Raw genomic sequence first — 27828 nt, 5'->3', positions numbered from 1 at the left:
GCCCCAACAATAAGAACCCTCTCAATTCCATCCCAGAGAGGAGTTATATTCATATCCTCAAAGGACTGTGGAGAGAAGTCTCGCTCACTGGAACAATGTCTGAACTCAAAGCGCAGGTGGGAGCCACGGAACCGGTCGATGGGGATGGGCAGTTTGATGATTTCTCCCCAGCGAGGACTATTACTGTGGTAGAGGACGAACGAGTGGTAGGAACTCCTGTTTGGCTCTCCTGAGCCCAAGCTGATACAATCCTGGAAGAGAGAAGCAAAACAAGGTGTCATCTTCCTGGAAGGAGCCCCCAGATTTTCTGTCACTAGGACACTTTCTCCTTTGTGCGAGTCTCATTTCCCCACCAGGAGAAATCTGTAAGATGAGAAACTTCATTTGGCTTAAATCAATACTATTGGAAACAACTGTATTGATGGTATAAGGACTCAGTAGTCAAAGTGAAGCAGGGTGCAGCCAAGAGGAGGGCCCCAAGAAGGGATTTGTAATGGGGTCCAGAGCTCAAGGTGTCCAGGAAATATTAGAAAAATGTATGTAGGATGTCCTCACCCCCACAAGCCTGAGCCAGGGGGGATGGGACACATGGAACAGGGCCATTCAGAGCTGTTTTGGGTAGCAAGAGCTTTGCAGCTAACCCCTGGCACAATCATTTAACATATCTATAACCTTTAACTGGTTTCATAGATATGTTAAATAGCTGTGGCCATGCTTTGAGCCAGGGGGATGGAAGCGAATTCCACCCAAGATGGGACTGGGAAGCAACTCCCCCTGGTTACAGGGCCTGTGGGAGAGCTTGGAGATGATTGGCTCCATGCCATGGGGCCACACCTGCCCAGACTTACTATGGCAGCCCAGTAAAGCTGGAAGAATACGGGGATGCTGGCAGGTGTAACTGACTGTAGGAGGAGTCGGAAATGGGGCTGCAAAGGAAGATGGGTGCTGGGATTTCAACCTAGGCGCGGCAGCCATAGAGTGGAGAGAACCACGAGGTTCTGAGGGGAAAGGAAGAGGGCCATGAGGTTCTGAAGTAAAAGAGAGAAGACCACGCGGTTCTGAAGTGAAGAGAGAACCATGAGGTTCCGAGGGGAAAGGAAGAGGGCCATGTGGTTCTGAAGTAAACAGGGAGAACCACGAGGTTCTGAGGGGAAAGGAAGAGGATCACGCGGTTCTGAAATGGGGAAAAGGACCACACGGTTCTGAAGGAGAGTAGAGAGGACCACGAGGTTTTGGAGTGCTTCTTTTTGCCACGTGGCTTAGGCAGCAGGAGAGACTTTGCGGGGAAGAAAAGGGGAGGAAGGACTCTTGCTGGTGGGCCATGAGAAGGTGCCGCATGGCTTTGGATTAACTGGAGATTGCAGCAGCCACACAGCTGATGGTACCGGGAGCCTGAATCACGGACTTCTACTTCTTTTCCTGAGACACGGTATCCCGAACTGGGCACAGGGAGAGGGAAGGACTGTGCATCTGTGGGCATTCTAGAGGACTTTAGTATCTTATTAAATACATTAAGTCATTACTCTAAGTCTGTGTAACTTTTAAATAAACAATTCCTTTCCTTTTCACCAGTCTCTGGCATTGAGAGACGTCTTTCCTCTGGCAGCGGGCATTTCGAACCTAGCAGGTGGGCGTGGGGGGATGAACCTCCAGAGACAGAAAGGGGGAATCCTTTCTGTAATAATTTATCATGAACCCCCCCCCCCTTGCTCTGTAACAACAGTGCTCCTCATCTGCCTGGGGGCAGAGGTAACTGCACACAGCACATCATAAACTGGAAGGTAGCTGGGTTGTGCATCTGAACCGCTGCATCCTCACTGAGAAAGGAAAAGGTGGACTCCCTGGGAGAAGTCACCTGTACATGGCACAGTGCCAGATGAGAAAAATAAGGAAATTACAAAGCAGAGAGAGCTTGTTTCCTAACCTTCCTCAGCCCAGTGTTGCACTGGCATTTTAGGTTGGCGTCAGCTGACTGTCCAAGGTAGACCAGATTTAACTTGACCCCAATCCCCAAATACTGCTATAAAGATGCAGTCCTGGGACTGCCAGCACCCCTTGCCTGGAGGACAGAAAGCTGCACCACGTACACTCAGAAGCTGCTCCCTGGCTGCACGGGGGCAGTGTGAGCACTTGACAGCTCTGCCGACCTCGGTACGACATCCACGCAAACCATGGCCATGCCTTAGTCCTTGAGATGGGTTTTAAAAATGACAAATCATTCTGACCACCATTTCAACATTCTCCTCTATTTTTTCCTGGCGTTGGGAGATGGTTTTGGCTAATTTTACCTTCTTCTCTTGTAAAATGTGGATGATCATTCTTGTCCTACCTACCTCGCAAGGCTGCTGTCAACATATATAAATGAGGTCTGGAGAAGACTGATTTGCCATCTATCAAGCACTCCGCAAATGATGCCTTGTGATTTGCCAGGGACTTCACCACGACATGACTGAGGGAAAAACTTACACACTGACAACGATAAAACAGCACCCTGGTCTTCACTTCCAATGATCCCTGTAGTGCCCTGGCTGGAGTAATCTTTCAGGGCCTGAGTCCACCGCTCCTTGTCACATAAACTTGGTACCAGCAAGTGAGGATGACCTAAGTCTCTCCCTTGACCAAAAAGCAGATGTAACTTTCCTGTATTAGCTCAAGGAACAAAAAGAGCAGGACACCAAAGGAGGCAGCTTGATGCTGGGCAGAATGGCAGAAGTAATGCGGGGTGGAGGTGAGGGGGAGGACAGAACTAGAGGTAACAGGTCTAAACTGGAGCAGGAAGGTGGGTCAGACCCTAGAATTTCTACAAAGCTGCTGGCACTAGAAGTCATTATCAAAGCATGCCTAGGGCTTCTGTGACAAAGGCAGGGGCAGGGAGAGTGCATCTGGAGTGATCGGAGTTCAGTCCTGCCTGAGGGGATGGATCTCTGGACAAGTCCACAAGTCCACAGAAGTAGCAGGATTACTTCAGGGTTAGCCTGCATTCCAAACTGGCTGGAAAGCCTTACCTTCAAGATTTCTCCATCTGCATAAAGCACATACATGGTCACTTCAATATTCTTTTGTACACTTTTTCCCCCTCTCTCGAAATCCCCCTTCTCCAGGGTTAGGTACAGGTCATTGCGGATATCGCCTGTGGGGAAAAAAATGGTGTGTCTCCATGACCACAGAAGCCACACTGTCTCATCTGCACAGAGGACCAGGCTAGCAACTGGAGCCTCCAGGGTTCGGGGGTGCACAGGGCATTCCAAGCTCGGTTAATAACAATGGACATTCTACCAGTGTCAGTGGAACAGTGCTCAGCTTGCTCAGCCACGTGCTCTCTAAGTCTGAGTTCTGAAGGGTCTACCACAGCCTGTGCATGGTGGGAAAGGACAGGGCAGGGAATCTTCTCACAGAGGGCAGGGACTGCTAGGCTTTCTCCCCCCAGGGGGGTAGCTGCAATCTCAGCCTCCCACAGAGGGATGATTTAATTCATGTCTGGTCCACATCTCAACTAATCCTTCCTTTCCCTCAATAAAAAAGTTTCTTTTTCCTTTTATAGGTTTTCTTTTTGCAGTCCTTAACCCTTCTGAGTCTGACTGAAGGCTACATACTTCTTCCTTTTGGAGGCCTAGCTCCAAATCCCATTCCCTGCTCACGTGCCAGGCAGTGGTCACTGGACTACGTGTCATGTCTTCTTTTTGTTACAAGTGCTCTGGGAGCAGGTGACACTCTTCCAGAAGCACAAGTGCTAAAGCGCTGAGATGACAGCCTGGGGAGCTCTTGCTGCTCCTCTGTGCTCTGGCTCCAGCCCATGCTGCCTGTCCTGCTGCTTGAGACAGGCAGGAGAAGCTCACACTGCCCATCCGCAATGACCTACGTCACATCTGCCTTTCTATGGGGAATGGAATTATCTGTTCGTGTGTGAGAGGAGCTTATTTAGGCTGCTCTAAGCTTCCAAATCTGCAAAATGAGGAGTTTTAGTCACACTGTAAAGAAGGGCTTTTGACTTTCAAAAAAACATAATAAAGACTGTGGGGGGCAGGGTAGAATCTTCCAAGGGAGAAAATAGCAAAAACAACAACAACAACAACAACAACAAAACCCAGATAAGGCCAAAGTGAAGATGTATTTGCAGCCTGAAGAAATCAACTGAGACATGATGAACAATTAACTTGTAAAGCAAGCCAATTCAGAAGCCAGACATTCTTTCTACCTCATTTCTTAGAAACACTGGCACATCTAAAAATACTCATTACCTGGAATCACAGAGACATAAACAGGCTTTGTTTTGGTTAGCAAATGAGCTTTCAGGTTCGGTCACATGCACAATGACGACCGATGGCCTCTTTTCTAACTGTGGAAGTGTCTGAGGCTCTCTTCTGCATGACATAGCAATAGATTAGGACTGGCACACATCTGGGGCTTTGGAGGTCTTCATGACCAGACTTCCTATTCTTCGGGTTAGCTTCCTATCCTAGGAGTGCAATCATGGTTATCTGGTCGCATAATGAAGCTCTCAAAATACTGTAGCTCAAGTGAGGAAGGGCAACCTATAAGAAGGAATTAATTGTTCTCTGACAGCTGAGAACCTTCTCTGTGTGAAAGCCATCTTGCTCCTCAAACAGCCCTGAGGCTACCTACCATGCAGAGAAGAGGAAGATGTGTTCTGAAAATCACACACAAATCCAACTGCAGAGGAGGTGGGTAGCCTTGAGGATGTCTGTCCTGGCTGTCTGCACAGACTTACCTCTTGGGCTGAGTACAGCCTCTACTGCAGGGGTGTCAGACTCATTTGCACCAGGGGCCACATCAGCCTTGCAACCACGAGGACTGTATAAATTTCTTTTGGCCCTTTGAAGGCAACCGCGAGGCTGATGTGGCCCCCGGTGAAAATGAGTCTGACACCTCTCCTCTACTTTAAATTTTGATGAATTTGAAACTTTAATATGTCTCCACTGGACATCCTAGCTTGGGCCCTTCTAGCATATCATTGAAAGAGCACTCAGGTGTGCAGTAGGGTGACGAAGACAAGCAGGGGGAGAAGGAAAACTCAATTTCATTAGCTTGTTACTGTCAGGAAAGAAGCTTAATAAAATCAGTCCTGAAAGTAAAATTCAAAATTAGCTAGGAACTAAACTTGACTTGGAATTGTGAACACAATACAATATACTGATGATGTATTACAGAATTGTACACCTGAAACCTATATAATTTTATTAACCAATGTCATCCCAATAAATTCAATAAAAAAGGAAAAAATAACTGGGGACTTCACTATGGGTTATTGCTATTATAATGGGATAAATCAAAGTTGGTTTTACCTTTAACTTCTAACAAATGAAACACATTTCAGGGCTGCCTTCTGATAAAAATCCTTTCAGTTACATATTAGCTTTACTATGGAGTTTAATAATAATTCAATTTCTAGGCTAATTTGGCAAAAAAGTGAGTAGTCTAAAGAATCTTAATATCTGACCTAGAGAACAGGTGCTTTGTTTAAATATTACCCAGGTTTAAACCAGCACTCTCTGGAAGTTACTCTCCAGGTAATCCGCTAGAGATTTTGAAACACAGATATTGCCTATCAGCAATAGTATTCTAGATTACACAAATTTTTAAAATTTCTGTGGCTCTATACACAAGTTAACCATGTTGCAGTAAACGAATCCTTCAAATGAAACATTTCAAACTTCCTAGCCATATGTGACACAGAATACCAACCCAAAACTGGGCATTGTCTTGGGGACTGATAATGACTGAATCTGGTCTGGGTTGGTTTTATAAAGCGAGCTCATGGTTTCCGGGCAGCACCTCTAGGACATCTTAAACTAAAATGCCAATTTCAGATGGAAGGACTGAGCTGTATATTCCTACAGTTTTCAATCTTTAAACATTTTCTATTTAAACAGAGTGCCTTTGGTGATCATCTAGCTTAGCAAATTTATCAATGTCATGAACTAAGGTCGGGGAATGCTGGTGGGAGGACGGGTGCAGGGCGGAGGGGAATAAAGGGGAGAAAAAAATGGGACAACTGTAACAGCATAATCAATAAAATATATTTTAAAAAAGAAAAGAAAACTTGTCAATGAAGGTAACTACCCTCTGAGTCAGACTGGAGTAGCTTCATTTCATCAGGTCTTTGACTGCTCTTTAGTTGGGAGAACAGATCTGTCTAGACCAGGGCTGCTCTCAGGCAGAACAGGCACTAGGCTGCCTTATGGGTTGCAATTTTGCAAATTACAGCCTCAATTTTGAGAATGGCACTTTGTGAGTGTTAATGTTGCTGGGCCTTCTTGTCAAAAGCTCTCTGGGGGATCTTTTAAATTAAGCTCTCCACTAATTCTCCTGGCACTTAGAAAAACCTAAGAACAAGCAAATGTGAAAAGCTGCAGGGATCTGATAACCCAGGACTGCCTTACAGATAGCCTCCCAAGGCTCCCCACTCTTCAGCTATCCCTCATGCAAGCAACTTGTGCACATAGCCTACCAGTTTGGTCATGCTTTTGGATTAAGGCACTGTCTCCAGGAGACTCCTCTAAACTTTAGCAGCAACAGCCAGGAGAGGGATGGAGACAGGCAAGAAAGAGAAGGCCTGTGTAGCCATTTTTGAGATGAGGCTGTATTTGGATCAGCTAGGGAGCTTGTTAAAATACTTCTAGCATCCACCCCATGAGAGTTCAGTGGGGCCCGGGTACATATATTAAAAAAATCATCAGGTGATGCTAATGCTTTCCGGGGTTTAACACCAGGGGACCAGAACATGGGGGGCTGATGGGAAGATGCTGATGAGGTTTAGCTGTGGGTAGGGGCTGGGTAGTCATGCAGCATGGAGGAACCCTGGGCTATCAACAGAGAGGCTCTTCTGCGGGAAGTGGGAGGAGGTACTGTTGAGGGCAGCCCTGCCTCCCTTTGTTAGGTGTCTTCTGCTTCCTAAGGTTGGCACAGCATCCAACAACATCAGCAATGCCTTACATCTCTGAGTGCTTAGTGCTCAGTTAACATGCAAAGGAGTTTCTTGAATAGAAAGATGAATGAATAGGGCTGTTTTGTAAGAGTGCCTCAGAATAAATAGTCTTTGTCCTTTCAGTTTCACACAGTAGCCAATGCCAGCTGTTGGTATATATAGCTGAATGTCAGGAAAATAGGGAGTTAAGAGTAGGCAGAGGTTGGCACATTTTTTTCCCAAGGGACCAGATAGTAAATACTTTAGGGTTTGTGGGCCTCATAGGTTTCTGTCACATGTTATTTGTTTCCAAAACCCTTTTAAAATGTGAAAAAAAAAATCTTAGCTGGCAGGTAGTACAAAAACAGGCTGTTGGTCAATGGGCTATAGTTTGCTGATACCTGCCTTAATGTGTTCGTGTGTCAACAGCTTTGCTACAGTGCAACAACACACACAAACCCAGCCCAGGCTGATGTGGCCCCGTTGGCTGGAGAATCACCTGGCAGACTGAAAAGTTGCCAGTTTGATTCCCAGTCAGGGCACATGTCTAGGTTGCGAGTATGGTCCCTGGTCAAGGTGCGTATGGGAGGCACCCGATCAGTGTTTTCTCTCTCACATTGATGTTTCTCTCCCCCTCTCTCCCTCCTCTCCCCTCTCTTTAAGGTCAATAAGCATGTCCTTGGGTGAGGATAAAAAAAATCCAGATTCCGTAAGTCTACACAAACAGCTGCTGGGAAGGAGCAAGGTAATGAACCCGAGGCCATCTTATTACGTCAGGGATTGGCTTGAAACATTCTGGGGTCCTTATGGAGTGAGGGGTCTTAGATGACACAGTGCTCTTTAGCTACCAAAAATCTTAGGGGCTGGGGAACACTCTGACTGAGCTGAATCCAACAGGGAGAGAAAACTGCCAGCCTCAGTGGTCCAGTCTGACCCTCTGAAGACCTGCATCTTTGTGTGACTCTGGAGAAACAGAGCTCGCAGCATGTGTGCGGGTTTCTCTGAGAGCAGTCTCTGCACAGGTTTCAGAATCCCTGAGGTCCAGCTCAGGCACCAGAGCATCTGTCGGTAACAAGCTCTTTGCAGACACTCCAGCCTATGTGGAGTTTTAGAGCCACGCTGACCCAGTCTATTCAGAATTCCATCCCAGGAAAAACGGTCCAGGATGGCTCACCCATACATTGTGTATACATTCTTTATTATATTTGTGTTCCTTCTGTATAAAGTACACCACGTATTAGGAGGCTTTGGGTTCAAGGCTAATTGTTTTAATACTGTATTATACTTATGCCTTGTATACTTCTGGATAGGATGGGGGGGGGCAGCTTCTGTGATAGTGCTTTCTTTAAGACCATGTATTTATTATAAAACTAGAACTTTCTCCCAGCAGTCACAGCATCCTACCTGTGATGTGCCAATTCTATCTGTCAGCAGAATGGGAGTGAAGTCTCTAGATAGCATTCATGGAGATATAGAGACGTTAACAACCATTCAGTTTGGACAGTTTCAGGCATATGATCAATGTTTTATTTTGTGAAAGTTCTTATTTTGAGGAAGAGACAAAAAAAAAAAAAAAGGAAGAAGACTTTTAGGAGGACTTCTTTACAGTATCCAGGAGAGACAGGTTCTTTACTTTTCTAACCATATCTTCAGTGTCACATGTCTACTGGTTTCTACTGTTACAAAGTCAGTGACATTCCCTACTCTAATGGGATGGCAGGAATACGCACATTGACCTCACTATATATGGTTATTCTTTTCATGGGCTGACGATGTGATGATCTTTCACCCTGTTGTGGGGGGCCAGATGTGACTAATTCCAAAGCATCTCTTAGCTACATTGTCAAAGCCTCATCTGACACTCAGACGGCCAAAGTCTTATGAATCACACGTGGTAAATATTTTTATTGCTCCCCTAGGGGAGAGCTTTCTTTCAAAGACCATGCCTCTGCTTGTCTGCCCTTTGTATGAGATGAGTCCAACAGAGCTGAAAAGAGCAGCTTTCTGCCTTTCTGATTCTTTACAGCTCAGAATAAGCCTTCTCATGTTCTTGTCAATAGGAGTAGCTGATCTGTCTCATAAAAACCTTTCCCTGTAGTGCTGGCCGGGTGGCTCAGTTGGTTGGAGTGAAGTCCCATACACCAGAAAAGTTGCAGGTTCTATTTCTGGTCAGGGCACATGCCTAGGTTATCAATTCGCTCCCCAGTCAGAGCACATACAGGAAGCAACCAGTGATGTTTGTCTCTCCCTCTCCCCCTTTTTCTCTCTCTATAATCAAAAATATATCCTCAGGTGAGGATTAAAAAAAAATCTATCCCTGTAGCTGTACGCCTAGGGCTTGTTAAGATTTTCGAAACATTCCAACATGTCCCTTACTTCCTCAGATCTTACTAATAACCCAAAGTAACAGTCTTCTAGGCTGGGCTGGTAGCTTCTCTTCTTATGTCATGTCAGTTACCCAAAAAGGTGAGGCTGATGAAGGATTAATAATGTATATGACACCCCACCCCAGTATTGCAACATTCCATGAAACAAATGAAGATGAAAACACAGCAGGCAAAAAGTGAACAGGACACACAAAAGCAGAAACTTACACCCAACTATCTTCATCTCTGCACCAGAAAGAAAGGAGCGAGAATGAGGGGACAGCACAGAGAGAAACAAGAACAATTTAGACAAACAGGAAAAGAGAATAAAACATCACTTGCAGGTTGGCAATGAAGCATGCACTTTTTATCAGGGGTCAAAGCAAAGGAGAGAGTGTTTTTCTGAGCACAAGGGCAAGAATCAGAGGGCCCCCTAGAGGGACAGCATGCCTGCATCACTGCCTTCTAATGGTCAAGTTCAGGGCAATCCAGAGAGGAATAGTATTTGTGCCAGGTCTGATTCAGGGAAGGGCAAAGCATCTCTAAAGCAGAGTACCTGCTAGGGCATGGTTCTCACAGGGGGGCCCAGATGGGCAGCATCACCATTACTTGAGAGCTTGTGAGAAATGCAAATTGTCAGGTCCCACCCCAATCCTACTGTATCAGAAACTCTTGACATGGGCCCATTAATCTGTGTTTTTCCAAGCTCTACAGGTGATTATGACACCTGCTGAAGTTAGAGAACTAAGCTTTAGGAAAAACTTAGTCACAGTTAGAATATACCATATGATCTCACCTTTAACTGGAACATAATCAACAAAAGAAAAAAGCAAACAAAATATAACCAGAGACATTGAAATTAAGAACACTGTAACAATAGCCACAGGGGAGTGGGGAGGGGATAGTGGGGAGAGAGGTCTATAGGAGCTACTATAAAGGACACAAGGACAAAAACAAGGGGGAGGGTAGAGGTGGGGGAGGGAGGTGGGACTGGCTGGGGTGGGGTGGAGGGAAGGGGAGAAAATGCAGACAATTGTAACTGAATAAAAATAAATAAATTTAAAAAAATAATAATAATAAAAGAATATACTAAATCAAAGGGCAGATTTCTTCTGGCAGGAAACCATTTAACTAATGAAAAACAAGGTCCATGTCACTCACAGTAAATGACAACCTTAAAAATTCAAGGCTTCGGAAACAAGCTAAAATGTTACCACCCCCACAGAGCCATGACAGAACCCTGTACTGCTACTGCCTCCAGGGAACACACCTTCCAGGAGAGCGAAGGGTCAAGGGGGGCTGTCGGAGGCTGGGGCACTTCCCTGCTGGCTCAGAAATGGTCTGGAGAAGGTATAGCCTTTTCTTGAGCAGGAGATTTTAAATCGTCCCTTTCAGTTTACAGCCTTTGGCCAACAGCGTTTTTAAAGGTTCTTTTGAGGGAGCTAATTCTGACAAGTAAATCACTGGGAACCCTGTTAACATCTACTTGTTCACCTGAACACCTGTCCTGCCCATGTTCTTGAAAAAACCTAGGCAAGGAGCAAAGGTATGCGCTACAGAATTATTAGCTTTTGTACTAAACTAAAACGAATTTGGAAGGAAGGAGGAAGTACCATAATGTGACCAGAAATGTGACAAACCAACAAAAGGCAGTAAGTTTCAAATTTTGGCTTAAATCCCCCTATCTACTTGTTCTATAACTAGAAGTCAGGGCCTCAGCTATGGCACACAGTAGGACATCTCCTATTCACAGCAGTCACGTGATGTGTACATGGGCACCCATGGAAAGCAATGGGGGACCACCTCAATGACCTCTTCTAAAATGGTATGTTGGTACTGGTGTGGCCAGAGCCTGTGTGAACTCCAATTGTACAGTTACAGCACCATAACTCAGAGCCGTAAGCTCTCCAAATAAGTGTCTGCCAAGTGCTGGGTAGTTTTAAAATAAGAATCACAATCTATGAGTAATTCTAATTTTTACATTTACTCTAATTTCTCAGACTTAAGTGTTGAAATGCTGACAGTTACTGACATAATTTATTTCCTTTTTCATTTCCCATATATCTGTGTGGCAAGAAGCAGCCGCAACTTCTTGTAACTTGGTCACACCAGCACTGTGAAGGCTGAGAGACTGCTGCATCCCAAGAACAATATTCCCACAGGTAAACGGTGGACCAGCTGCAGGTGGACAGGTAGCCAGAGCTTGGAAGTCTCACAAAAGGACTTCTTACCATGTTTTCCCAAGACAGGTTGGCTGCAGTGTTAAAACACTCCACACTTTCCTGCTGCTGCAACAGGACCTGCAGGTCAGCCCTGTCACCTTGCCCGAGGTTGGAACACCCACTTTGATGACATCTTGGGGTGCATTAAGGGGCAGGCAGTTGTTAGCTCGCAACCCTGGGAGTGGCCATCTGTGCAAAAAGCTCTTCCCTCAAGGGAGGAGGGTAGAGGCAGAGACAGACTATGCACAAAGGATAGCTTTCGGCCTGTGAACCATCCTCACTTTCAGCTGTAGCACTCAGCACTCAAAGGCACACAACACAGAAAGCAGCATTCTCACAGCCCCAGCTGGGACCTCCCAGGATTGCCAGTGTCTTGGCCTCATGGGGCAAATCACATGATGACCCCTCAGCTGCCCAGGGGAGGGAAAGCCCCCTTTACCTCGGCGGGCCTCACCAGTGCCCGATATACCTGATTCCCACGGTGATGTCTAGCATACTCAGAAGTCCCTTATAAACCTGTGTGCCAACAATGCAAAGAGATGCAGTGTGCTCCACAAAAAGATCTCTTTCCACCGATGAGGTTTGGACAATGTCACTTTTGAAATCAAAGTTTGCTTAAAAAATTTTTTTGACTGAAGCATGTTCTAGTCTCTGCTCACTTGGTTTTAATTCTATGACTGTGTGAAGACTGATAGGAAAGAAATGTCCAAATCTTAGACAAATAAGCCCTTAAAAGAAAGGACAGACTTTAAGTACATCTCTTAGAACATATGACTACACCTCCTGAGCCTTGATATCTAATTAAAATAGATCACTAGATAAATCTGTGTAACCACCTACTCTTTCTTCCATGACATGTTGCCAAAAAGCCAGGGACTATGCCTGGGCTCTTCTTGTCCCAGTAAAAGGGCCAGAGACAGCTGAGAAATGGTATCAGGACGGATGGAGAAACATCCTGTGGAGGGTATCATATCTATAGCAGCCAGACAGGGACCTTTCATAAGCATGAGGTCTCCTTAGCTTTTAAAGATAAACATGGGATTGACTGAGTGGCCCAGGTTTCCCATCCAAAAGACCCTCCTTTAGCGCACGAGCAGAAGATGAAGGCTGTTCGCAGCAGCTGCTCTGCATGCAGTGTCTACGGGGAGGTATCAAAGGCAACAGAAAACAAGTCTGGGACTAGTGTGGGAAGGTGGAAGGCAGCTGAGATCCATCAAGTGGGCCTTCTCTACACTTCCCTTTGGTATGTGCTGGCAAACATTTACAACAAGAGAATTTGGAAGGAAGCACCGTGGAGAACTCCAAATAGGTGACATCTACAGCGGTCACAATCAGTTCAGTCTAGTCTGGCTTGGCCCTTCTACACAAAAGCAAACAAGCTTTTAGCAGATCATTAAAACACAGTGGAAAGGGTAGATTCATAACTCGTAGAATCTGTCCAGGTAACCAGCTATTTGTCTGTTCTGATTTCCCTCCCCTTGTTTGCATCTTCTCTGCTTATCAGACCACCTGCCACCCATCTGAGACACCCCTCTTCTTTCCCTCACTCCCTAAAGCCCCCTTGGCTCTGATGGCCTGTTTTGACCTGCTTCTCCAGCATCACCTGCATAAACCTGGAAACATAAACCTGGGATTGACCCGCTGGACTCACACTGGAGGGTCAATGTATTCCCACTTTCTGCCCTGGCTCTCCAGCAGGCATTAGACAAGGCAGGTGAGACAGTTCCTGAGAAGCTAGCTAGGCCATACAATTCACAATGCCTAATTGATACCATCTGCCTGATTCAGTTTTCTAACATGTTAAAATACATCTGCTATTCCTACATGAAGTGGGATTCATCAACACTACAGGTACATATTCTTCCCCGTAAAGAGGAAGTTCTTGTGAGACAATTTTCTACGGCCTGTGATGAAAAATGAGTGTAAAAGGCACCCCCATGAAGTTCCATGGTGGTTGCCACCACCCAGCCTCCACAGAGACAACAAAGCCCGGCCGCTGGATTGTCATGCTGCACTGGTGAATGTGATGTGGGGGCTTCTGGAAAAAGACAAATGCCAACAAGAGCCAAAGGGGCCACTGGCTGTAGACTGCAGTCAGCTACCTGACTTGGGATGCAGAGGCTTATACTGGCTGCAGGGCTCCTCCACAGCAGCTTCCCAGCTGCTCCTGAGACAAGCACTAGAATCCATCGTCCTCACCCTTCCCCCACCCCAGCCCCAGGAAGTTCTACCCACCTGGCATGATGACATCAGGAAATCCCAATTTTCTTGTAATCGCCAATCCCCTATTAAATATCATGGGGTTTTCTCTCCTTATCTGTTCCATGTCTCCACGAAGAAGCTGGAGAGAAATGATGAGGCCTGCAAGAACAAAAGCATTTTCTTTCTTAGCCCCACACTCCCACCCTGTATTGTAGTGCTAGACAAGACAGACAGAGTCTCATTGTTTCCAAAGGAAACAAAGGAAACAAAAAATGCAAAGTTCAGCATTTTTCTTAAAAAAATATTGATGCGGAAAATACACACTATTCTCAAGAAACATTCTAAAAAGCTAAAGAAATTTAAGTCAAGATGACCTCAGTAACCTAGAGAACTAGTCTATAAACACAGACTGAGGTCTGGGAGACTGAGTTGCCTTTCTCTCTGTTACCCAGCATTCAACCCAGGGCCTGGCCGGGCCCTACTGAATATTGAATGGGAGGGATGAACTACATAAGCTGCTCATTTAGAGACCCAGAAAAGTCTACAAAAAAAATAGCAGCCCAGAAAAAAGTGTGACCAAAGACAACCTTGTGTCAGGGTGTCCCACCAGCTAGAAATAAATGAGTTAAGAGGTGCTATATTTCATGCTATAAGTATGTGGAAGTGTGGAAAGCAATGTGATCGGTCAACCTAGCAACAGCTTGTAAAGTGAGCAGCCAGCAGACAGCACGTTCTTCCTGCAGAAAACCACTGCACTGTGAGGAAAAGAGGGGTATTTGGGGACACTAAGTGAGCCTGGTCTCAGACCCTGTGAGTTTCAGACTCTCCAGATGATCTCAGGTCAGCTGGCTTCTGGCTCATTATTTGTACCCTAGAAGTATTGCACAAAGAAAGAATCTCCTGGAAACTGCCCTCTTCCCTGTCCCCAAGGGACCCCACTGCAGCCACTGGCTAGAAGGCTGTGAGGTCAAGCTTAGATGGAGTTAGGAAGTGCTTCCAAGACTCTGTGAATGAACTTAGCTGTTAACAAGATAAATTTAGGTGCCGGTCTATAGGTCAGCAGGAAGTAACCTCATGGATGGAGAAACCTGGGAGATGAGCAATAAATGAACACCTAGAACTGGGAGAAGATGTTATAATAATTATGACAATCAGAAGAGTGATGGCTAGAAGGAGACAGTAACAAGCAAAGTTGTAGAATAAGAACGGGAAGAGGGAGAAGGGTGGAAAAGTGAAAAAGAGTCACAGACACTAGGAATATGTACTCTCCCAGCTGGGCCAGGAGAGGAAACACATTCTACTAAAGCCCAGCCCAAACCTCAAGATGATCTCATTGCTTCAGCTGAGCTCAAGAAACCTTGGAATTACATATATGATGTGCCAGGTGTCATTAACACCAGGATCTATCAACACAGTGTCCTGAAATGCAGACAAATGGTATTCAGTTGGCATTCTGGTCAGATTATCAGTGTTTGGGACTTTGACGACCCTAAAGTAATTTTTTACAGAGCCTAATCACTTGATAGGACTCAATTACAATTAGTTTATGAACCTGAAGGCTGGGAGCCAGAATCCAGCCACGGTAATCTCTGCAGAGGAGAGAAGCCCCACAAGCCCAGCTCATGTACCTGGACTGTCTTTACACAGCTGTCAAATGTCTTTCTCTGGGTGAACAGGAACCCACAGACCTAAAGACAGCCTAACTTGAAGCAGACAGCTGAGGAAGGGACAGCTTCCAGAATTTGAGATGGTGGCTGGAGGGCAAAGGAAAAAGAAATCAATGGGTACACTCTTGTCATTCTGTATTGGCAAAGATTTACTCACGTGCCTATGACTGCCTTTCATCTCATTTTCTGAGCAGCCACACTGGCCAAGACATGCAAAGTGCAACTTGTGAGGGTGTAGACTGAAGGTGCTGGGAGAGACATCTAGCTTTTGAGCTACCCCAAGGAATCCTGAGCAGCTATTCTCTACCTCGAAACTAACGAATGAGAGGAAGAGGGCTTCAGTTTCTACAAGAGAGCAGGTGAAAAGGCACACAAAGAACGAAAGAAGCCACCAGTGGAGACTATAAAACCCCACCCCATCTTGTAAGCCCTACAATGTAAGGGTTGGAGTCCTAGAACCTCTGTATCTCATTTCTGGTTCTGAAACCCTAGATGATGAAGGCACATGCCAAATAATGCTAAGGCCCAGTCTTCACGATGAAGGTGCCTCTGTGAGTAACTCAGGGAAGTGGCACACTCACCTACCCAGTATGCAACCAGTCCCTTTGCAACACTTGGTGTTCCTCCTACCAATTGGCCAGCTCTCAAGCCAAAGAACTTGAAAGTAACCAGGTCTGTGTTAATATGATCCCTGACACAAGAAAACTGTTTTATTACTGAACTTCATCTCAGGTTAAAGACTGCCCCACAAGAACAACTGGACAAATTGACAACACTGACAAATTGACAATATTCCTGTGTGGAATACTGGAGGGTCAGCAACTTGGCCCTGTTCCTCTCCAACTCCACCTTTCACAGAAGAGCTAGGTGAGGATTAATAATGTAAATTCATCTTAAACCAAGATGTATGCACAAAGCTATAGTTAACAGTCACTTAAAAACACAAAGAAAATCAGTGTGTCAACTGTTTTACCTATCTTGTTTTTAGCACTGTTCATGATACTGGAATTGCTAAAAGTTAGGTCTGTGGCTACATATCTAAGAGGTCAACAATGGAAATGAGGAACCACATACATTAAAGCTGCACCTAACAGAGTTCCTGCTGAATGATACTTTTATTCTCAGCACTCAAACCAATGTAGCAGTTCCTTCTGCATTTTCTTAGGATTTGACTGGAAGGGAACACACTAATGACTTCTGCAGCAAAACTGCCAAGGTACTAAACTATCCAGGACTTTTAACAAAGATGGGTGACAATTTACAGCAAAGACAATTTTTTATAAAGAAGTGTCTCTACTTAAGGAGACTAATAAAGACCCGAACTATTCCTTGAGCAACTATGAAATTCTCTGACACAAAGACTCCAGAGTCTGGCAGTGGAAGACCGGTGCTCAGAAGCTTGATAATAGAGCAGAAAGGCCAGTGGCTTGGAGTCTGGAAACCCAGGCTTCCTTGTTCAGCCATTAAGTACTTCCACTGAGCATTAGTTTCCTCATTTATTTAATGGGAGAGGTGAAACAGGAAGTTTTCAAGATCTCAACCAGCTTCCAAGTCAAGCCTTGCCAAGGAGTAATCAGACACACAATTCAAAAAGCAGCAACTTATTTTTCCTTCTGGCTTTTCCACAAGTACAGGAAGAACTCCTCTCATAATGGCTGCCCCAACCAAGGCACTCGGAAGCCTATGGTGTCCCCAGCACAGAACAAGTGCTGTTCTCACACTGTGTAAACAACCAGGGTCTGTGAGCTCTAGACAAACACCACAGACACTAAAGCTGGTACAGTCTCTGCTTACTCTGGGGAGTACAAAAGTCAGCATCTTATCCTGGTGAGGTAATGGAAAAACTGCTCTTTCAGCTGTGTCTTCTAATGTATTACTGCCACCATCTCACTTTTAAAAAATGTTCTCCACATTTTAATCACACCATGTCTCAAGAACTTTATAGAGTCAAGGGCAGCTCTTTATAAATCAAATAAGTAAATAAAGCAAAGAACATTATAAATATTGACATGAATGAGAGTTTTCCAAATTGCTAGTAACTTTTCTATACTCTAAAAACAAGACTTTATTTGCGTCTTGCTTTAGCCTTGTTTTAGGTGAGCAGCATGGGCTCCCTTCCCCCTTTAAGCACACTGCATGGAGCTCCTTGACATCCAGGCACACCTCTAAGGGGAAACAGTCACTTAAAAACAGTCAGAGTCCCTCAGGATCCCTGTCCCACAGAGTTTCAGAGGGATCAAGTACTCCCCCCAGAGGGTCTCAAACTGCGCAGCTCCAGGGGTGAAGCGACTCTGAGGGCCCTCGTCGCTGAATATCTCTTGACCCTGATGGAGGAAAATGAAAGTGCTTCTCAACAACTTTGGAAATCGGCATACCTTGCAGTGGCTTCACAGTGTCATTTAAGGCCAACTTTTCATTTACAAGTCTATGAAAGTTAAAACAAACAAGGTATGTAAAAGAGATTATGACATAATTTAGAGGTAAAAACTGCCAGAAGAAAACATGGTTCTATGCATATTTGAGAGCTATCTTTAAGGGTATATAAAAGTTTATAGGCTTTTAAATAGTGCTTCTAATTTCATCAAGCAATTAATGTTTAATTTAGTAAACAATCTAATGTGTAGAACTACACCAAGATTTAGACAGAAATTATATAAACAGAGTTTAAAAGCAAAGGAGGAAAAAGGAAAAGGAGAAGTTGAGTTAAGACTAAATCTGCCTAGTAATAAAGACTTTCTATTCTAGCTCCAGAGTGGCTGATACTGGCAGAATAACCACTGGTTCTCACTTGGGTCAGGCTTTCGAGGCGGTGCTAACACTAAACAAGAACAGGAAAAGCGACATTAATATTTGTCTCCTTTTGAGGGGCTGTGTGTGTACTCTTTGTCCAGGAAAACACAGACTTCACATGTGACAGACCCTAAAACACTTCTGTTCATTCTGGATTTACATTGGAACTCAAGTTACCTATCAGAGCATGTGGAAACTGTCATGGAAAAAACAGAAAATGTATTTTGGTTGAAATTAATTAGAAAAGGTCCCAAATTACCACAAAAGGAAATAGACAGCACTAGGGGAGGAAAAGAAATGTCTATCGGGAACTGAACTTTACATGTGGCAACTGATCACCACCAGTCAATTAGGTGTGAGATCAGCAACTGCAAATGTAACACAGAGTTGTATTTCTAGCCAGAGAACTACGTCACCGTGGCTGGCGCTGGGGGCAGAGTACTTGGCGCTGGACTTGCGGATGATATTCTCATGGATCTGGGACCACTCACTCTCGTTGTTGCACCTGCCAACAGAAGGACAGTTGTGTGATTCTCAAGGGTCTCAAACACACGTTCCAACGTGTGACACAAAGTTTAAAGGGACACTTCAATGTCACTTTCCAAAAGAAATAAATGTATATTTTACTGAATTAGACAAGGCTCATTTTCTGTTGAGGCACACAGAATATTCACACCTGGGGAAAAAAATAGAAAAACTAAAATGAATCTCTACAAATACTGTTTAAGTGGCAAAATGCCCTCCTCCCTGATAGCACTCTCCCAACTGTCAGGATTTTTTCTTTTCTAGTTCCTTACACACACATACACCCCCCCGCCCCCAAACAAACAAGCAACAAAAAGAACTAGGCTCCAGAGGAAAGTTCCTGTTAGAGAAGAAAACCGTTCCTCTCATGAGTACTACTGTTTAGAAACTGGCATGCTTTGCAGTTGCTTTATTCTGTCATTCAGCTGTCATCAAACTGGCCCAAGAGGAAAATCCTGCTAAGCACAGGGCAATGTGGTTATTTACTTGGGCTGTATTTCAGCCAGTCCAAAGTGAAAAGTTAAGTTTGGGAGAGTAGTGGGTTTGGGTCACTGTGAAATCCTCCGTAGTCAAGGGGAAGGAGGACTCAGCAGAGAAGACAGATGCCTAAATATGAAAGGCAGTTCTTTCCTAGGGACTTCAGACTGGAACAAAAGAAAGAATGAAGGAGCAACACTGTGCCTGTGTTCATTTATGACATTATTTACTGTCTTCCCCTCTGAAAGGCAATTCCAAGGGCTGCAACTGCACAACCATTTGGCTTAGCTTAGCAACAGAATACTAGGAATTCCCCATCCTAATGCAGACACCTCAATGAAACAACGGGAATGAGGTTCAGGGTAATCTCTTGAAAATTCCTTGTGACACTGGCAGTCCCCAAAGCCCTGGCCCAACTCCTGCCTCTGTTGGATGGGAAGGCATGGACACACTGACTCCACAAAATAGGACCCATGGACAAAGGAAAATTCACAGGACCTTTCCATGGTTGCACAGAAGTGTACAGTCTAGTACAGCCACTTCCAAGAGGAAACCTCAGTAAGTTGTATTATGTGCTATCCAGCAGTGTGAAGTACCACAGCTTTCTACCTAAAAGGGTTTGTACAGAGGCCACACAGAGTTAAAGGAGGTTGGTTACTAGCTTAACTGTGTTACTCAATCAGTGGTTCTTCAGACTCTTCAGTCAGTATAAATAAGCCTGCAAAAAATAGTCAAGGATGAGGTTCTCACAGAGCTGGGAAGATAACTTCCTGCTTGCAGAATTCCTTCCAAACGAAAGAAGAGGGAGTGTGTTCTTTAAGATGATCACTTATGATTTAGCAACTCAGCTGGAAATGAAAAGTGAGAGGTGCTGGCAGCAGCACATCTAGCCCTTCCTGTCTGACATGCACTGTCTCATCTTCCAGCCAGTCAATACAATACACCAGAAGTGCCCAGCTGTTGAAGATTCAAAGATGTGTCTTTCTATCAGTTTTTTGTCACTTCCTAGGTTTATAAAATCAGTGGTTACTTTAACAGAACTCTGACTACATTTTGTCATAAATAACATACAGCATTCAAAAGAGGAGTCTAGAGGAGTCTTGAAAATTAACTCCCTCCAAAAAAAGACTCTCACTGGTTCCTTGGCAGTAGAGTGGAGCCCATGCTGACCACATCAACAGTGACAGTGTGTATTATTTCACTCGCATGTACCCTTCCCCACAACACATACAATTTAGGTGCCAGAAACAGACAGCTTGTCCCTGCCACTGCACACCCCTTAACTATGGGTGGCCTTCATAACTCTGTCTTCGGCCCATTTCCACCTAACCCTACAAGCTTTCCTGGGCGGTCCCACCTACTCCCATAGTTTAGACCACCACCAAAGGCTGCCAAGCCACAAAGCAGTGTCTCCAGACCAGACTCATCCCTACGTTCCTGACCTATATCACTACAACATGGCTCCTGTCATCTCTCCCCCACCTGATTGCTTCAGAGACTCCCTCTCACTAAGTGGAACCCACTAGTTCACTAAACCAGAACCCTGTCGATTTTGCCATCTTCAAATCTGTCACATCTGATTTCTCTTCTCCATGGCCTTGGTATCATCTCTCTTCCAAACCAGTGTAATCATCTCCTAACTGGCCTTTTAAACACCTCCTTTTCCAGAATGCCAAGAGGAGCTCTTCAAATCAATTAAAACAAAGTGGGCGTGGTGTCATTAGCATATTTTAACCAATCACTAAGGTATTTTGTAAAGAAAAATTATAGATGTAAGTATTAAATAATCACGAGTTCTGATTATAATCAGGCATGATTATGCCATATTCAATCACATTAATATTTAGAGCATTATAACTGATGTTGATATTTATCATCAGTCATGAGATGCATAAGAGACTGTGATCTACATAGGTCTGCGTGTCTCTGTGGCAGGCCACCTTCCCCGCAAAGGCGATGTCCAGCACAGGCAACGAAGTGACTGTGTGCTCCCACCACTCCACATCCAGGAATTTTACTAACGGAGTAAGATGAGAGGTTTCTGGTTTTCCCCATGGGATCTCTGAACGTTCAGAACACCCTTCTCACTCACCAAGGTCACATACATGGACCTATGGGACAAATGAAAACACAGAAACATCAACTGTCCAAATGTTAAGCAAAAATGTATTTCCTCAAGATGAATTTCCACTGATAGCATCATCAAGGATTCAAAGAGTGATGTGTCAAAACCAATTGATGGAATGGGAAATAAGGTGCCTTGAAAAACTAAGTCAGATGACTTGGAAAGTGGCTTTGGTGATGACAAAGACCTGAGAGCATGACTGATTATGAAGATTTTTAATAAAATCCTCTCATAACATGTAAGAGTGGGGAAAAAACAATTCTTATCAATTTTATATACCATTTGATTATAATGTGTAATACACATTTTATATAATTTAAAATGTAACTAAGGCAATAAATTTAGTATTTAAAGTAGTTATTTATCTATTTCATTAGGGTTTACCTAAACATGTTTATTTGGACTTTCTCATGGTGAAGTCGGAGAGTGGTAGTCACATAGTTAGAGGCATCGTGGGTTCGGTCACATGCATAATCTATGGACATCCCTCCATCCCACCCCAATGTTGGCTTTAGCTCCTTGGCACACCTCTCCTTTTATGTCCCAGGTTCAACAAGCCCTGTGCTTGCTTGTGACCATTGTCCCTCTGTCCAAATGGAAAGCTATGATATCCATACCAGACTCAACAACACAGTGTGGCCATTAATTTGTGATTTTTAAGGCTTTTTGACTCATTGGGAAGGGATGTAATTTTTGTGCCTTGGCTTCTGGTTGAAATCTTCTTAAAACCCTCTGATACACACACGATATTAAATAACATCTATAAAGCCAGAGCAGTGACCATAGCAAGAAACATTAAATCCCCCTGTTTGATGCTGATTATGAATAATGAAAGAAATGATGAGAATGTTAACTAATGACATATTTTGCCAATTCATTGATTAAAACTGTACAAGAGATTTTTTATCCTGCAAAATCTTTAGCAAAGGTTAAAACACTAACAGTAGCAATTAGTAAGCCCTTTAAGCTTCCAACTCAATCTAACAAACATGTCCCCTGAAACTTATTGGAAAACACTGCTTCTCCCAAGGGATGGATGCACTGTGCTGATGTGGATTTAAAAGACTAATCCTAGAGAAATTCTATTCTACAGACAAAACCAATTGCACACACATGCAGTTCGAGTCTGTTTGAAAGTCCGTTAAAATTTTCAAGTGGAAAAATTACCCTACACTTTAACTCTATCAGTCCTTCAAAAAATTTAAACTATCTTCACTATAAAAACATTGTTTTTTTTTTAAAGAGTTGACATATTAGATACAGCTCATAGGAAAAAGCTAAGCAAAAGCTACATATGAATCACACTTCTTGCAAAGTGACGTGTTCATACTGAAAGCTGTTGTTTTAGAACCAATTAGCTCAATTAAGCCTGACAGCATGATTTCAAGAGGGAGGCTGTGCAGGCCCCTATCCACAGTGAGAATCTGTACCGAGACAAGGAACAGCTGATACATGCACAGACGTGCAATTCTCAAGTGCTATATATAAATCTCATGGACAGAGAGAAGTAAGATGGTAATGATGATAAGTTTGGATTTCTCTTTAGTCCTGTTCAAAATGAGGACAGTGAATCAAGAAGCAGGTTCCACCATCCATCTATGAAGAAATCTGGTATATAAAAAAGAAAGCCTGTGACCAATGCATAAAAGGAAGAGAAAACCCACCAAAATTTCCTTTGTAAGTTACTATTCCGAAGTATGTAACTCTGAATAGAACTAAGGCAAAATAGGTAATAAGGAGATATGGCTCTTACTTTTAAATTACTAATAAATTTAAAATTACTAAAATGTGGTTCGTTACATAAGGGACCAAATTAAGTGTAACTGTGGATTAAGTTCACTTTGTGCCTGAACCAAACAGAACAGATTATACAGAAAAATATCTATACAATGTTATGGTGAAGATGTATTAACATGGTGACTGACAGATTTAACTTGAAAAACAATATTTTGTTAGAACCAAAATAAAACAGATTTTTTAAAAACATTCTCAAAGAAATACACTTGTTCTAAAAACTAACTAAATTCACCATGTTTTCAGTATTACTATTCATGCCTAAGTATTAGAAGCAAAGACAGACAATATGCCTGGATTCTGTGTTTCTCTATTAGTTTTTTCCCCTGTTGTTTAACAAGAGTCAGGATGAGATGCACTGCTTCTGTGAGGCAGGTCCCTTGGCTGATGAACACCGCGAGAAATGCAGGCCTGGCTGGATGGGGTCTATAGATCTATAAAATTGAAGAGTGGAACCTCAGCTCCTCAGAAAAACTAGCTTTCTTCAAGGACAAGGCAACCTGACTCGTGACCATTCTTTGACACAATCTGCATCACCAGCCAGCTCAGTTACCATAGCTGGGGGCAAGCATTAGACACAGAAGACTCTTCCATACCCAAAAGACATGAAAAATTTCATCATTAGCCTTTCTGTAAATATATAAAGTCAGTTAATCATGGCTAGAAGAGGAAATGTACACTACCAGGCTTTTACTTTAGGAAGCAAGGCTCCACATTTAGCTGCTTCAGAATCACCTGTAAGCTTATTAGAAAAACAGCTACTGGAACCCCATCCCAAACCTTAAATCAAAATCTCTGCATTTTCAAAAAACTCTCTATCCTATGTATCCTGACAATTCTGTGTCCCACAAAGCTTAGAACTGCTTCTCTTGAGGACACTGCTGGGATATCTTGTTACAAATCATTAATATTTCTGATGTCCATCACTCACGTGTAAACCTTAAGAACAAAATCCTTTTCTTCCTTTAATTCTGTGAGCGACTGTAGGACATCCAGGATGCTTAGGACGGCACAGCCATATGGTCGCCGGTAGTGCAGGTGAGCAGGGCCCTTCTTTGAGTCATTCAGGAGCATCCGTCCTGGGGCACAGCAGAAAACACCAGTCAGACTGAGCACTCCATGCTCCTCTCCACTGTCCCTGATTGTCACCCAAGGATGCCAGAACTATAGACACCTTAGAGATCCTCCAGATTGGCAGGCTGATTTAGGATTGAACAGAGACACCCAAGGATGTAAGGATATTTATGTGGGGCATGCCAAATAGGCCTTTGGCCAGGGCTCTTCACCTGAATCACTTTCAATCAATCCTCCTTATTACTTGCTTCAGCACCAAAGGTCCATTTACTAATCATATGACAATTAAACAGAGGTTTCATGAATTTCTTAGAAAAACCAATGTATTAATACATTTAAATTTAAGCATATTAAGAAAGTTTTATTATTTTAGCTGCCAAAGTTGCTCCTGAACTACCACAGCAGCGAGAGCCATCTCAGAAAGTGGATAAAACCTTGCTTTTCCCGCTTACCAGGGCTCTGCCTACAGTGGCAAGAGGACTTGCAAATGCAAAACTGGATCCTTGACAAATGCTTTACTAACTAAAGCAAAACAAACAAACAAAACCCCCCAGAACAGAGCAAAATAGTTGTTTTGTTGACAAAGGATATTAAAACATATCCTTTTTTGTAAGAGAATATTAAAACATATTCTCTTACAAAATATGTCAGATTTGTCAGAACCCAAACCTATGAAGGAAGACTTGGTTAGTCAGAGCCTCCAAATTATGTCATAAACTTTAAATAAGTTAGGCAAACCAACCACAGAACAGTAGCGAAAATCACTTTGTTCATGTTGGGTGGCACAGAAGTGAGATGCCATCCATCTACTGCAGGAAGGACAGTCACTCTAATTTTGTGGAAAATAGCATAGATATATACCAGTCTGATAAAGAGAATACCTATAAGCAGACCACTTGAAATAAAGAGTTTGAGTCCAAAACAAATAGGGCACAAAAGGTATTAAGTGGAAAAAAAAGTATTCCTTTATATCAAGCTCAGCTACTGTAGGAGCTCAGCTTAAGGTAGAGCTCCAATACAAGCTGGACTCTACTCCTGAGACCTGACAAAACAGGTGAGAAGACAAAGCTCATATGTAGCACGATACTTATCCCAAGTTGGGCTGGTCTTAGTCACATGAATGAATAAGGTGAACAGTACCTATTCGTATCACATGGGCAACTATATACAAATCTCTCTTCATATCTTTGCTGCTCAGATCCTAAGAGAAAAGAAAAATAAGTTAATTGAGGCAATGAATACACAAAAATAATTAAAATTTCATTTTGAACCTCATGAGGTTTGCTTTTATGGCTTTTAGCGTAAGTTATAAATGGGGGTGGGAGTTCGAGCACATAGCAGTTTAGTGTTTATACAATTCCTGCAGTAAAAGTCATTATCTTATAAGCCTTTGGAAGTTTATTTTATTAATAATACTTCTCCAGCTCTTATTTAGAACATCTAACAAATATCTACAAGAGTTCTCACATCAGAAATAGTCATGATATTGCTAATATCACATGATAACATTTTGTAACAAAAGAAATGCTCAATGCACAGAAATGGGAAAACATCAAAAAGCCCACTAATGACTGAAATTCTAAAGTTTATCCTTTACTAATTTTACATTTATTCCACTGTCCACAAATGGTTGTTGCACACTATGTATGTTCCCTTGAAAAAGAGATTAACTTGGTCTTAGTGAAACGTCAATAATTTGATTTCCATTTCTAAATTTAGATATATATATATATATGAGGTCTGTCCAGAAAAAGTCCAACCACTGTTAACAAGAACAGTTTGCATGGCATCAACATAACCTGGCAGTCAAGGAAAGTGGACCAGAATGCACATGTGTGAATAATGGCAACTTCACTGTACTAGTTAGTCACCGTTAAGTGAGCATGTGTACTGTGTCACCATCACATTAAAAATGACTGAGCGAGTAGAGCAATGAATCTGCATCAAATTTTGCATTAAGCTTCAACTTTCCTCCATGGAAACTATTCAGATGATTCAAAAGGCCACAGCTATGGGCAACTGATGACTGGCTGCTTCACCATGACAATGTGCCCGCTCATGCATCATGTCTCATGCAGAGTTTTTGGTGAAACAGCACATCACCCAGGTGACTCAGCCCCTGTCACAGCCCAGATTTGGCGCCCTGCGACTTCTGGCTTTTCCCCAAAATAAAAATCACACTTGAAATGGAAGAGATTTCAGACTGTCAGTAAGATTCAGGAAAATACAAAAGGGCAGCTGATGGCCACTGGGAGAACTGTGTGAGGTCCCAAGGTGCCTGCTTTGAAGGGGACTAAGGTGTCATTGTCTATGTACAATGTTTCTTGTATTTTGTATCTTCTTCAATAAATGTCTCTATGTTTCATACTTAGATACTTTCTGGACAGACCCTGTATATCATTTATACTTGAGTATAAAGCTGAAAATAATTTTATCTGGAAAATTTTAAGGGCTTCCTTAAGTAAACAAGTCTGATTCAGAGTCAGAAACTTTTAAAACTAGAGTTATAAAAATAATTTTATACACTGTTTATGTTTAGAACACACTTTGAAATAAAATGGTTATTTAGGAGTATGTTTATACCTTACTTAACATATACTTGAAGTGATGCTGCAGACTTCCTACTAGGTCTTCCACCCACTATTCACTCCCAGCCATCACTATGAATTATTAATGACTGACAGAGTAACCTCTGTCCTTAATGAGATGTGCTCCCGTGATTTCTATTAAGCTTCTAGGAAAAGGTCCCTTAGTTCCATTTCCTTCCAATCTTTCATCTTTTGATTGGTCCCAGATGCCTGTCTCTCTCCAAGAAAGCAAAAAAGGGACAACCAAGTGGCAGTCATAATTGTGAATGATCTTTGAGATCCAGAGTCCCCATGTTGGCTTTATTTTTAAACCCTGCTGCGGGGCACCTAAGGTTCAAAATTTAAGGAGGTCTCAGTCTCAGAATCCTGTTTTGCTTGCCTCACTCTAGCCCCAGCTCTGCCTTCTAGAATGGTTCTGAACATAAAAAAGAAAAGTAGACATTAAAAAGTAATATGTAATGGTGAAACTGAAACTTTTAGATTCCAAATGGTTAAAATATTTTGTCAAATTCTTGATGGAATAATAAAATATGCTTACAATGATATAGGTTTAACAAATTGGTACCTCTGGAATCACAAAAATAATTTTTACATGAAAGTTGTCTTTTGATATTAAAATGAGAGTTTCTGGCTTCATTTCACTAATTCCTTCAATTTAAAAATGGAATGTAAAATTATATCTTCAAAATAGTACTGTATTTTGACACTTATTAAGATGGCTACTAAATAACAAGTAATTTCGCAATTTCTGCAAAACAGATAATCATTTTTATGTGCTTTTTGGGAGTGAAACATGTCTATTACTGAAGGATATAGAAATGTTTGACACATTTCCAAGTGAAATGGTTCCTTCTGCATAGCTCAGACTATGTTAATCCAAACTATCAAATGTCATTATAATTATCAATCCCAATATACCTAGAGAACTAATCAGATGGGTTGTACACAAATGCAAGGGACCTCTCCCTTAGCTCTTTCTGATTGAATAAAAGGAAGAAGGCTTAAATATAATTTATAGTATTTTCCAAGTGGGTACGTAGGGGCTGTTTCTGACCATGTTGGTCATGGTACCC

The 27828-nt window shown here is 42.9% G+C and overlaps 1 protein-coding gene across 1 annotated transcript in view; it reads right to left on the bottom strand.

Moving 5' to 3' along the window:
• The window catches only part of DOCK3 (dedicator of cytokinesis 3), a 267364-nt gene that overhangs the window by 77599 nt on the left and 161937 nt on the right, over positions 1-27828 (bottom strand). Inside the window, exons 11-16 of the mRNA XM_053929392.2 lie at positions 25308-25368; positions 24025-24172; positions 18589-18677; positions 13749-13874; positions 3006-3130; positions 89-251 (exon numbers count right to left, since the gene is read on the bottom strand). Coding sequence (XP_053785367.1) covers positions 89-251; positions 3006-3130; positions 13749-13874; positions 18589-18677; positions 24025-24172; positions 25308-25368 — 712 coding nt within the window. The remainder of the gene's footprint in view (positions 1-88; positions 252-3005; positions 3131-13748; positions 13875-18588; positions 18678-24024; positions 24173-25307; positions 25369-27828) is intronic.

Source organism: Desmodus rotundus, chromosome 8 (assembly GCF_022682495.2).
Source record: "Desmodus rotundus isolate HL8 chromosome 8, HLdesRot8A.1, whole genome shotgun sequence".
In the NCBI taxonomy this organism is placed as follows: Eukaryota; Metazoa; Chordata; class Mammalia; order Chiroptera; family Phyllostomidae; genus Desmodus; species Desmodus rotundus.
This window is presented reverse-complemented; position numbering and strand designations above follow the sequence as displayed.